Source organism: Dromiciops gliroides, chromosome 1, assembly GCF_019393635.1.
Source record: "Dromiciops gliroides isolate mDroGli1 chromosome 1, mDroGli1.pri, whole genome shotgun sequence".
NCBI lineage: Eukaryota > Metazoa > Chordata > Mammalia > Microbiotheria > Microbiotheriidae > Dromiciops > Dromiciops gliroides.
Window position 1 is genome coordinate 489205940 of NC_057861.1, and position 12304 is coordinate 489218243.

The 12304-nt window shown below is 36.5% G+C and overlaps 2 protein-coding genes across 2 annotated transcripts in view; both read right to left on the minus strand.

Annotated features, from left to right (window-relative positions):
- Positions 1 to 12304, minus strand: part of GLIPR2 (GLI pathogenesis related 2) — a 60842-nt gene that overhangs the window by 11854 nt on the left and 36684 nt on the right. The window lies entirely within an intron of this gene.
- On the minus strand, positions 6781 to 7324 carry LOC122736802 (mitochondrial import receptor subunit TOM5 homolog). Its single transcript, XM_043979196.1, has one exon. It carries the CDS (start codon positions 7322 to 7324, stop codon positions 7169 to 7171), a length of 156 nt encoding a protein of 51 aa, XP_043835131.1. The 3' UTR covers positions 6781 to 7168.

The following is a 12304-nucleotide window of genomic DNA, read 5'->3' on the forward strand; positions in this document are numbered from 1 at the left end:
TAGAGTTCGGGTCTTAGGTTTGTCTGTTAACCCCTTCTTTACCTCCTACATCAGTGTGGATATCAGGGCATATTTGTCTCATGGAAGGAGTTTAGTAGGATGCCTTTCTTTCCTACTTTTTCAAACAATTTATGTAATATTGGAATTAATTTTCTTTGAATGTTTGATAAAATTCGTTAGTCTCAGATTTTCTTATTCAATTTTTATGAGGCTAAACTACTTAAGTTCTCTATTTCTTGTTCTGATAACCTGGGTATTTTAAGTTTTTATATATATTAATTTCATTTAAATTATCAGTTTTTGGCATATAATCAGGCAAAGTAATTTCTTTTTTTTCCATATAAATATTTTATTATTTCCAGTTATATTTAGAGATAGTTTTCAACATTTGTTTTTATAATATTTCTAGTTTCAAATTTTTCTCCCCCCCCTCCCCAAGACAGCAAATAATCTGATATAGGTTATATATGCACAATCACAATAAACATATTTCTGCATTAGACATGTTATGAGAGAAGAATCAGAGCAAAAAGGAAAAGCCTCAAGAAATAAAAACAACAACAAAAACAATAGAAAAAGTATGGTTTGCTCTGTATCCAGATTCCACAGTTTTTTTTTTCTTCTGGATTTGGAGAGCATTTTCCATCATAAGTCCTTTGGAACTATCTTGCACCATTGCATTACTGAGAAGAATCAAGTCTATGACAGTTGATCAACACACAATGTTGTTGATACTGTGTACAATGTTCTCCTGGTTCTGCTCATCTCACTCATCATCAGTTCATGCAAGTCCCTCCAGGTTTCTCTGAAATCTGCCTGCTCATCGTTTCTTACAGCGCAATAGTATTCCATTACATTTATATTTTTCTTCTTCTTCTTCTTTTTTTTTTTTTTTTAGTGAGGCAATTGGGGTTAAGTGACTTGCCCAGGGTCACACAGCTAGTAAGTGTTAAGTGTCTGAGGCCGGATTTGAACTCAGGAACTCCTGATTCCAGTGCCAGTGCTCTATCCACTGTGCCACCTAGCTTCCCTCCATTACATTTATATGCCACAACTTGTTCAGCCATTCCCCAATTGATGGGCAACCCCATAATTTCCAATTCCTTGCCAACACAAAAAGGAGCAGCTATAAATATTTTTGTACATATGGGTCCTTTTCCCTTTTTTATGATCTCTTTGGGAAAAAGACCCAATAGTGGTATTGCCAGGTCAAAGAAAGGGTAAGCACAGCTTTATAGCCCTTTGGGCATAGTGCCATACTGCTCTCCAGAATGGTTGGATCAGTTCACAGCTCCACCAACAATGCATTAGTGTTCCAATTTTCCCACAACTTCTCCAACATTTATTATTTTCTTTTTGTCATATTAGCCAATCTGATAGGTGTCAGGTGGTACCTCAGAGTTGTTTTAATTCACATCTCTCTAATCAATAGTGATTTAGAGCATTTTTTCATATGGCAATAGATAGCTTTGATTTCATCAGAAAACTGCCTGTTCATATCCTTTGACCATTTCTCAATTGGGGAATAAGGCAAAGTAATTTCAAACAAAACCATTTATTTCCTCTTCATTTGTGTGATTTTCCCTTGTTGATAGAGGCAATTTGGTTTTCCTTTCTCTTTTTAAAAAATCATATTGGCTAATGGTTTATATTCCTCCCCCTCCCAAAAATAACTTCTAGCTTTACTTATACGTTCAATCTTGTTTGTCTTTTCTTTGATTTTCAGAAATTCTATTTTTGCTTTTGGATGACTTTTTAAAAAAATGTTGTTTTCCTAATTGTTTTAGAATTAGAATGATCAATTCATTGGCTTGTTCTTTCTTTGTTTTCTTGATCAAAGTACTTTAGAGCTATAACATTTTCTCTGAAGACTGCTTTGGCTACAACCAAAATACGTGGTATACTGTCTTGCTATTTTTCTTTTAAAATTTTTTTTTTGGGGGGGGTGAGGCAATTGGGGTTAAGTGACTTGACCAGGGTCACACAGCTCATAAGTATCAAGTGTCTGAGGTTGGATATGAACTCAGGTCCTCCTGAATCCAGGGCCAGTGTTTTATCCACTGTGCCACCTAGCTCCCCCTATTTTTTAAAAATGAAATTATCTGTTGTTTCTATGATTTGTTATTTTACCCAATGATTTTCTATGGTTAAATTATTATTTATTTAAGTTTGAATGCTTTGTTCAAGGAATCTTAATGATTAATATTTTTATTGTGTTGTGGCCAACAAAGTATGTGTTTAATATTTCTGCTTTTCTGTACATGTTTATGAGATTTTTATATTCTAGCACTAGGTCAATTTTTGGTAAAGGTGTCATGCACATCTGAGAAATGTGTATTTATTTCAATTTCCAATCAATAATCACTTAATCATTTAGATTGTTAATCCAGTCACCTATTAGTAATCAATCTATCATATATAACTTTTCTAAAGTTCTATTTAGATTTGTTGTTGTTGTGTTTGAGTCATTTTCAGTTGTGTCCACCTCTTCATGACCCCGTTTGAGATTTTCCTGGCAAAAATATTGAAGTGGTTTGTCATTTCCTTCTTCGGCTCATTTGACAGGTGCAGAAACTGAGGCGAACAGGGTAAAGTGACTTGCCCAGGGTCACACAGCTAGTAAATGTCTAAGGCCAGATTTGAATTCAGGAACACTTATTTTTCTGACTCCAGGCCTGGTACTCTATTCACTCACTGCATCACCTACCTGCCTTAGCCTCTTTCTTTTTTGTCATACTTGTCTTGGTCTAAAATGAATACACAGAGCTTCCTATTATAAATTGACTATTTCTTTGTGGAATCTGAATAGCTAGTTCTTCAAATATTTAGACATCGTGTCATTCAGTCCATGTGGATTAAATATTGATATTATTTGATTATCTAGGGTACCTTTGAACATAATATTGTTTTTCTGCTTATCTATCTCTTTTTTGTTGTTTTTTGTTTTTTGTTTTTGCTGGGCAATGAGGGTTAAGTGACTTGCCCAGGGTCACACAGCTAGTAAGTGTCAAGTGTCTGAGGCCGGATTTGAACTCAGGTACTCCTGAATCCAGGGCCGGTGCTTTATCCACTGCGCCACCTAGCTGCCCCCCTATCTATCTCTTTTAACTATGTAAATTTTTACTCATGTCTTGCTGTGATCATAATTGCTAGCCCTATTTTTTAACTTGTTGAAGCATAATAAATTTTACTCCAGCTTCACCCCTTTAAATATTTGTGAATCATTATTTTTCAAATGTGTTTTTTATAAACACATTATTGGATTCTGTTATCTAATTCATTTGTTATCCTCTATTTTCTGGGTATGTTTATCCCATTCACATTCACTGCTGTAATGGCTAATTTGGTATTTACCTCAATCAGCACCTCTTACACTTTTCTTTTCCTTCTCTGAAGCAAAAACTACTTTGAAGCTTTGTGTTCATATTTCTTAATTCTTTCTGAGATCTTCAAAGACATTAGGATTTTAAAGGAGATACCTGTCTCTTCTCCCCTTATTAGAAAGTAAGTTAAGCCCCTTTTAGTTACTCAAGCATTTATTTCTCTTTCTAAATTTGTCTTGATTCTGTGTCTGCTTTCAAAATTTATAATCACCTTTGGTTTCTTCATCAAGAATGTTTGAAATTATTCTTTTGGCCTATTTTCCTTCCTATATGATCATATTGAGTTTTGCAAGGTAAGTCATTGTTGGCTATAAGCTTTTATCTTTTACCTTTAGAATACTTATTGTACTCTAAAATTTTCTCTACTTTAAAATAGTTGCAGAATTTATCTTGTATATGTCTTGTTTGTACATAATTGTTTTTATATTCTTATGCTATTAGGCTGTAAGATTCTTGAGTAAAGAAACTATCTTTTAGTTTGTTTCTCTACAGCTTAGCACAGTGGTGCTTAATAGATGCTTGTTGACTTGACTTGTGTAATTTTGACTGTGATTCCTTGATAATTTTACTCTTTCTTTCTGCCTGCTTGTTGTATTTTTTATTTTAAAAAATTTTTTTTTAAGTGAGGCAATTGGGGTTAAGTGACTTGCCCAGGGTCACACAGCTAGTAAGTGTTAAGTGTCTGAGGCCGGATTTGAACCCAGGTCCTCCTGACTCTAGGGCCGGTGCTCTATCTACTGCACCACCTAGCTGCCCCTTGTTGTATTTTTTAAAAATCTGACTTAGAAGTCCAGGATTTTGACTATAATATTCCTAGGTGTTTTCAATATGGTGTTTCTCTCTGGAGGTAATTATTTTTCAGTGGATTTTTAAAACTGAAAATTAGGTTATTTTTTTTTTTCTATTTTCACTCTGGTTCTCAAAGGTTCTGGCAATTTTCTTTTATAATTTCTTGAAATATAGCATTTGCATTTTTTGCATGTTCATGCTTTTCAGAGTCCAAACATTCTTCATTTGTCTCTCTTTTACTTGTTTCCAGGTCAACTGTTTTTGAGAATAGATACTTTACATTTTCTTCTATTTTTTCCAAAATTTTAATCTTATTCTAATAATTTTTGCTGTTTCATGTATTCATTGAGTTCTGTTTGTTCTATCATATTTTTATTTTTTTTCAGTTTTCAACATTTGTTTTTATAAGATTTCTAGTTTCAAATTTTTCTCCCTCCCTCTTCTCCCTCCCCCCTCCCCAAGACAGAAAGTACTCTGATATAGGCTATATTTCTGCATTAGTCTTACTGTGAAAGAAGAATCAAAGAGAAAAGAAAAAGCCTCAAAAAAGAAAAACAACAGCACCAAAAGCAAAAGAAATAGTATGGCTCAATCTGCATCCATATTCCATAGTTCTTTTTTTTTTTTTTCCTGGATTTGGAGAGCATTTTCCATCATGAGTCCTTTGGAACTATCTTGTGATGTTGTATTGCTGAGAAGAATAAAGTCTATCACAGTTGATCAACACATAATGTTGATGATATTGTGTACAACGTTCTGGTTCTGCTCATCTCACTGATCATCAATTCATGAAAGTCCTTCCATGTTTTTTCTGAAATCTGACTGCTCATCGTTTCTTACAGCACAATAGTATTCCATTACATTCATATACCACAACTTGTTCAGCCAATCCCCAATTGATGGGCAACCCCTCAATTTCTAATTCCTTGCCACCACAAAAAAGAGCAGCAATAAATATTTTTGTACATGTGGGCCCTTTTCCCGTTTTTTATGATCTCTTTGGGAAAAAGACCTAATAGTGGTATTGCTGGGTCAAAGGGTATGCACAGCTTTATAGCCCTCTGGGCATAATTTCAAATTGCTCTCCAGAATGGTTGGATCAGTTCAGAGCTCCACCAACAATTTATTATTTTCCTTTTCTGTCATATTAGCCAATCTGATAGGTGTCAGGTGGTACCTCAGAGTTGTTTTAATTTGCATGTCTCTAATAAATAGTGATTTGGAGCATTTTTTTTTTTCATATGGCAATAGATAGCTTTGATTTCTTCATCAGAAAACTGCCTGTTTGTATCTTTTGACCATTTCTCAATTGGGGAATGACTTGAATTCCTATAAATTTGATTTAATTCCTGATATATTTTAGAAATGAGGCCTTTATCAGAAGTACTGGCTACAAAAATTGTTTCCCAGCTTTCTGCCTCCCTTCTAATTTTGGATGCATGGCTTCTGTTTGTACAAAAACCTTTTAATATAATGTAATCAAAATAATACATTTTACATTTCATAATATTCTCTGTCTCTTGTTTGGTCATAAACTGTTCTCCTTTCCAAAGATCTGAGAAGTTAACTATTCTTTCCTCTCCTAATTTACCTATGGTATCACCTTTTATGTCTAAATCATGTACCCATTTTGACCTTATTTTAGTATAAAGTGTAAGATGTTGGCCTATGCCTAGTTTCTGCCATATGATCTTCCAGTTTTCCTAGCAGTTTCTGTCAAATACTGAGTTCCTATTCCAGAAGCTGGAGTCTTTGGGTTTATCAAACAGTACATTACTAAAGTCATTTACTACTATGTCTCTTATACCTAACCTATTCCATTGATCCTCCACTCTATTTCTTAGCCAGTACCAAATAGTTTTGATGACTACCCCTTTATAGTAAAGCTTCAGATTTGGTACAGCTAGCCCACCTTCCTGTGAATTTTTTCATTAGTTCCCTTGATATTCTTGACCTTTTTTTTTCCAGATGAATTTTGTTATTATTATTATTATTATTTTTACTTTAAAAAAATGGCACATTTATTAAAAACAAAGACTAACAGTACTGTGCTAATTATCATAATGGTATCAATTTCAACAAAAGTAATCACAAGAAAATCTTTCACAATGCATATTCCTCACAGAGGCAGGTTTGTTTTTTTGTTTTTACCAAAAGAACCTTTATTCAAGGTGATAAGTTCATGTTTCCAATAGGAAAATGTAAAGGCACTGCCCAACAGACATGATACAATGAAAGTTTCGATAGGTATTTTTTAGGGTTATTAGGAGGTCTTTCTCCTATTACTTGGAACTTGAGCTTAAATCTTTAGTAAATTTTATGAGTTTGTTTATGAATTCTAGAAACTTATGCATGTCACCAGAATATAAAGGGATATTTTGTTAATATGTATAATTGAAAAATCAACATATGGGATTAAATAAAAATGGGCATCTAAAACTACTTTTCCAAATAATGAACACCAAAGGGACATTTTATTTATTTATTTATTTGTTTATTTATTTATTTATTTTTGGTGAGGCAGTTGGGGTTAAGTGACTTGCCCAGGGTCACACAGCTAGTAAATGTCAAGTGTCTGAGGCTGGATTTGAACTCAGGTAGAGGCAGGAGGTTTAACAGAAGTAATGAGATAATTTCAGAGGTAGCTCCCTTACAATGAGTACTCACTACAAATCGTAGTTTGATAAAACTATTTACAACTCAACCAAAAGTTATGAAGATTGAATGATACTGACACAGCAGTATGAGACCAAAGAAGTCTGCTTAACATTTCTTAAACAGTGTCAAAGGGAAAAAAACTTCATGCTTCTTTCAGTTGTTAGCATTTTTCACCAAGGTCAAACTCATTCTTAGTAAGTGGAGTTTTTATATCTGTTCAGTACCAGAAGTCTCTGATGTCTTTTTGTGCCTGTTGATTAGCAAATGGGAAGAGAAATCGAAACCATATTCTGAAGTTCATGCTCTCACATGCCATTGTCTCTCTTCTACCATGATCTTCATATGCTGTCCAACTTCTTTAAAATATAGGGTGTGATGGGCAGCAGGGCCATGTAGAGAAGAAAGTTGCAGACCGAGGAGACCACATCCTCGAGCATCTTGTGATTCAGTTCCTCCGGGTCTAGCTTCGGCCCCAGTTTCTTGATCTGGAACATGCTGAATTAGATCTGTCAGTTACAGGTGGCGAATCTCTGTCCTCCAGGGCAGCACACACCTATTATTTTTTCTAGTTCTATAAAATAATTTTTAGGTAGTCTGATTGGTCGCTTCATCATATTTTTCAAGGATTCCATTACTTATGTAAAGGTTTGTTTGTTTTTTAGGTAAAGTTTTTAATCTTTTATTTTAATCTTTTTACATTTTTAAAAAATTCTTAAAAATTATTTCTCTTTTTTCCTCCTCAAACTTAATTCAACTTATAATTTCTTTTTAAAAAACTCATTTCTCATAGTCATTTTTATAATCCTTAGGGTCAAGTCATTTTCCCCCTCTAAGGCTCTGCTTGTTGTTATTGTGGAGGTTCTATCTTCTTCTGGGATGGCTTACTCCTTTGGTTTTCTCTTAAGGCATAGTATAGTATTTCTCCATTTTATTAAATGTTTTCTTATGTTCACTTATGTTTTCAGATTTAGTGTCTTAGATGGGTATTTTGTGCTCAAGGTAGTCCCATTCCGCTTATACAAGCTGTGCAGGCCTTGTTTGGTCTTGCCCCCTCTGTTATGAGGATACCTTTGTCACTGCTGAAATAGATTGGGGGTGATTCATATAGGTCCTCAACCTGTGCTGTCTCAGTCTCCCAGTAATACATTGTGGACTCCTGACTTGGCCAGTCTTTCTTTTCCTTTCATGATGCCCAATCAAGATATACTGGTCTCAGGCCTTCAGCACAGCACATGTGGTGAGAATTGACCCCATTTCCTGCTATGGCTTTTAGTGTTGGGAGAATTACTTTGTTTTTCTATGCAGTAACCTATAGGTGCTGAATCTGGTTTTAGGTCCTCAATTGCTAGAGCTCCTGCTGGCTTGGGACCCCTATTTGAAATATGGGATGGCTCCAGTTATGACTGTGGGAGCCAGAAGCGGCTTCCCGGTGTGGTTTCTCTTTCTGCCTCTGCTGGATTTTCTGTTAGCCTGAGCTTATACTAGCTCTCCTGAGGTCTGCTCCTCTCTCTGCATCTGATGACTTCTGCATTTACAATTCTTGTCTGTTTTTTTTCTTTATCTTTGGTCTTGTGGGAATGCTTCTAAGATATTTGCTGGGGTTTCTATAAGTAAGATGATCTTTTGTATGATCCTTCATGCTGTGCTCTTTACTAGAAGACCAATCTCGGTAATGTTAACAAATGTGTGACCTTACTTTTTGAAGATTATGCTAACAGCACAAAACTGCAACAAGTCCCACCAACTGGGAGGGATTTCAAGGACAGTTTCCCTTGCTATCAGTCAAGGACCAGTATACCTAAATGCAAAGGAAACCTCACCACCGAATGATGCATATTTCCAGCCACAATTCTGTAAATCCTTTGTATTTACTTATGTTTGCATTTGCTGCTGCACACATAAGGGTGCAAGTTCTCTGGGGGCAGGGACAAGTTTTCATTTTTGCCTTTGTATCCTCAGTGCCTGGCACAAAGGAGATGTTTCATAAATGCTTGATGAACTGAATTGCCTTGTCATGTGTAAAGAGAACACATTATGATCCTTGAATTACTGAAATAATACCATCAGGCAAGTTTTCAAACTATGGAGCAGGCATTCGTGAGAGTACGGTTAAAGGGGCAGATAGATTTGGAATAAGACATTTTGGGGATACGGTTGAAGGGGATGGGTATAAAGGAGCAGGCAGAGGGATTGGTACAATGACATCAGAGACTGGTGGTGCTGCAGGAGTTCAGAACCACTGGGATGGGGAGAGTATGACAGGGTGGTTGTATGCTAATGGGTTCAGGTAGTATCAGTGGCTGGAGAGAGAACTATTGAAGGAGGCAGCGAATTAGACTGAGGCCCTCCCTCAAGGTCCAACATGGCAGCAGATAAATTTGCTGATTCTTTTTAGGTCCAAGATGGTCACCTTCCAGCAGACAGGAGGAGGTGAGGTATGGGAAAGTCTAGACAGGATCCAAGGACCAGCAATTTGAGAACTGGGGAAGTGGGATGAAGGCAGAAGACACAGGAAAGTGGCCCTGATATATCAAGGCCCGATGCAAGATCAGATCTATAAATCCCTTGCTACCCTACCTTTCTTCCTTTTTATGCTTTCTTTCTAATCACTGTGAATTAGTCTTTTAATTATCTGGGAGGTAGTGCTTCACTTTTTTTTTTTAAGTGAGGCAATTGGGGTTAAGTGACTTGCCCAGGGTCACACAGCTAGTAAGAGTTAAGTGTCTGAGGCCAGATTTGAACTCAGGTACTCCTGACTCCAGGGCCAGTGCTCTATCCACTGCGCCACCTAGCTGCCCCTAGCGCTTCACTTTTTAAGCAATTCACAATTATCTGTGGCTTTAGTGTCTTCTACCAATTCCTTTCTCCCTTTTAAATAGTATTTTGTTTTTTCAATTATGTGTAAAGATTGTTTTCAACATTAATTTTTTACAGTATTTTGAGTTCCAAAATTTTCTCCCTCCCTCCCTTCCCTCCCCATTCTCCAAGACAGCAAGCAATCTGATATAGGCTATACAGTACAATCATGTTGGACATATTTCCACTTTAGTCATGTTGTGAGAGAAGAATCAGAACAAAAGGGGAAAACCACAAGAAAGAAGAAACAACAACAACAACAAAAATTGAGAATAGTATGCTTCAATCTGCATTCAGACTCCATAGTTCTTTTTCTGGATGTGGAGAGCATTTCCATCATGAGTCTTTTAGAATTGTCTTGGATCAGGATCATTGTATTGCTTAGAAGAGCTAAGTCTATCACAGTTGATCATCACATAATGTCATTGATACTGTGTACAATGTTCTCCTGGTTCTGCTCATTTTACTCAACATCAGTTCATGTCTTTCCAGGTTTTCCTGAAATCTGCCTGTTCATCATTTCTTATAGCACAATAGTATTCCATTACATCCATGACTTGTTCAGCCATTCCCCAATTGATGGGCATGCCCTATATTTCCGATTCTTGGTCAGATATAAACGTTTTTGTATATGTGGGTTCCCCCTTTTTTAAACTTTTTTTTTTTTTTGGTGAGGCAATTGAGGTTAAGTGACTTGCTCAGGGTCACACAGCTAGGGTCAAGTGTCTGAGGCTGGATTTGAACTCAAGTTCTCCTGAAATACAGGGCCAGTGCTCTATCCACTGCTCCACCTAGTTGCCCTTTCCCCCTTTTTATGATCTTTTTGGGATACAGACCTAATAGTTCTACCAGAAATTCTATGCTTTCACCTGTCATTGCTTATTAATACTCCTATCAGAGAATAAACAAGAGAATTTGAGGAGATTAAACTTAAAATTGTTAATAGTTTTGAAAAGAATAACCTAGGGGACAGTTTGAAACTGTTGGATAAAATAGAACTTTTATGGAGTATATCCATTTGTTAGCATACTGGTTAAAATGATATTTTAGATTATCAATGGATTTCAATTCCCCATTTTCCCCTTTTATCCAGTATCAATGATAACTGATAACTGACAACTGACTCTATAGTTTTTGAGAATGAAGTGTTTCCTGGACTTTAACATGAAGAAGACAGAAATGCTGAATTGACTTAGAGATATATGAAATCAGTAGTGCTAGGAAAATGGAGCAGACTGAACTTTAAAAAAAAAAAGGACTGGGGGCAGCTAGGTGGTGCAGTGGATAAAACACTGGCCCTGGATTCAGGAGTACCTGAGTTCAAATCTGGCCTCAGACACATATGACACTTACTAGCTGTGTGACCTTGGGCAAGTCACTTAACTTTCATTGCCCCACCCCACCCCCCCAAAAAAGAACGAAGGACAAAAAAAAAAAGGACTGTTACAAGGGAAGGCTAGCTGGATAGGGGAGGGTTATATTTGATAATGACTATGATGTAAAAGCAAAATGCACTGATGCTACTTAAAAATTTTTTTTTAATTGTGGCAAAAAACAGGAAGCTAAGATGATAGGTTAGAGGAAACCCAGCTGAACTTTCTCAACATTCCCCACCAAAAAACTCAAAATAATACCTCAAATAAAATTCTGGAGTGGGTAGAGCCAAGAAAACGTCAATGTGAGGCATTTTACTGGTCTAAGAAAAATTTAGGAGGTTAGCTGGAGAAGTTTGTGTCACCAAGGTAGAGGCCTGTCTGTAGTTTACACACATGGCAGTGACAACAATAGCCACAGCAGAGGCAGTGGCAGCTTTGGAAGCTCTCAGTCCAGAGAGGGTGGTAGGGGAGTTGGGCAATTGGTCAGAAAGATATCATAGGGGACCCTTTGATGGCACTAGATATAGCTGGCACTGACTGGCAACTCTATTGTCTATATTCAGTTCTGGGTTACAGTTCCAAGGCAGAGAGGAGCGCTAGGGGTTGGCCAAAGAGAACAGGGATCATGGTAACAATTCCAAGGCAAAGAGAGTGACTATAGGGGACCAGAAGTCTTTCCTGGGCAAAGACCAGAGTGCAGAACAGTAGAGCAGTAACCATACCTTTCCCAGGACCACACCATGATGGAAGCATCAAAAAATTGTAGACCCCCTAGAACTAGTTCTGAAAATGGAAGCACAAAAAAAGTCTGAAGCTTGGCATGGTGGTTCCCCATTCCTAGGTGACAAGAGCCTAAATTTAACATAAAGTTTAAAGTTAAGAAACAGGCTGGAAAAATGAGCAAACAACAACAAAGAATCTGACCATAAAAAGCTACTATAGTGACCAAGAGAAACCAAGAAAATAACAATGTGAAAACAGCCACAAACAAAACCTCAAAGAAAAATATAAATTGGATCCAGGCCCAACAAGAATTCATGGAAGAGTGAAATAAAAATATGAGAGTGTCAGAGGAGAAAATTGGAAAAAGAAATGAGAGTGATATAAGAAAATTATGAACAGAGAATTAACATCTGGTAAAAGAGGCAAAAAAAAAAATACTGAAGAAAATAACACCTTAAAAAACAGAATTGGAGGGCAGAGCCAAAATGGGTGGGGGGTTGGGGGGAATCAAGGACTAGT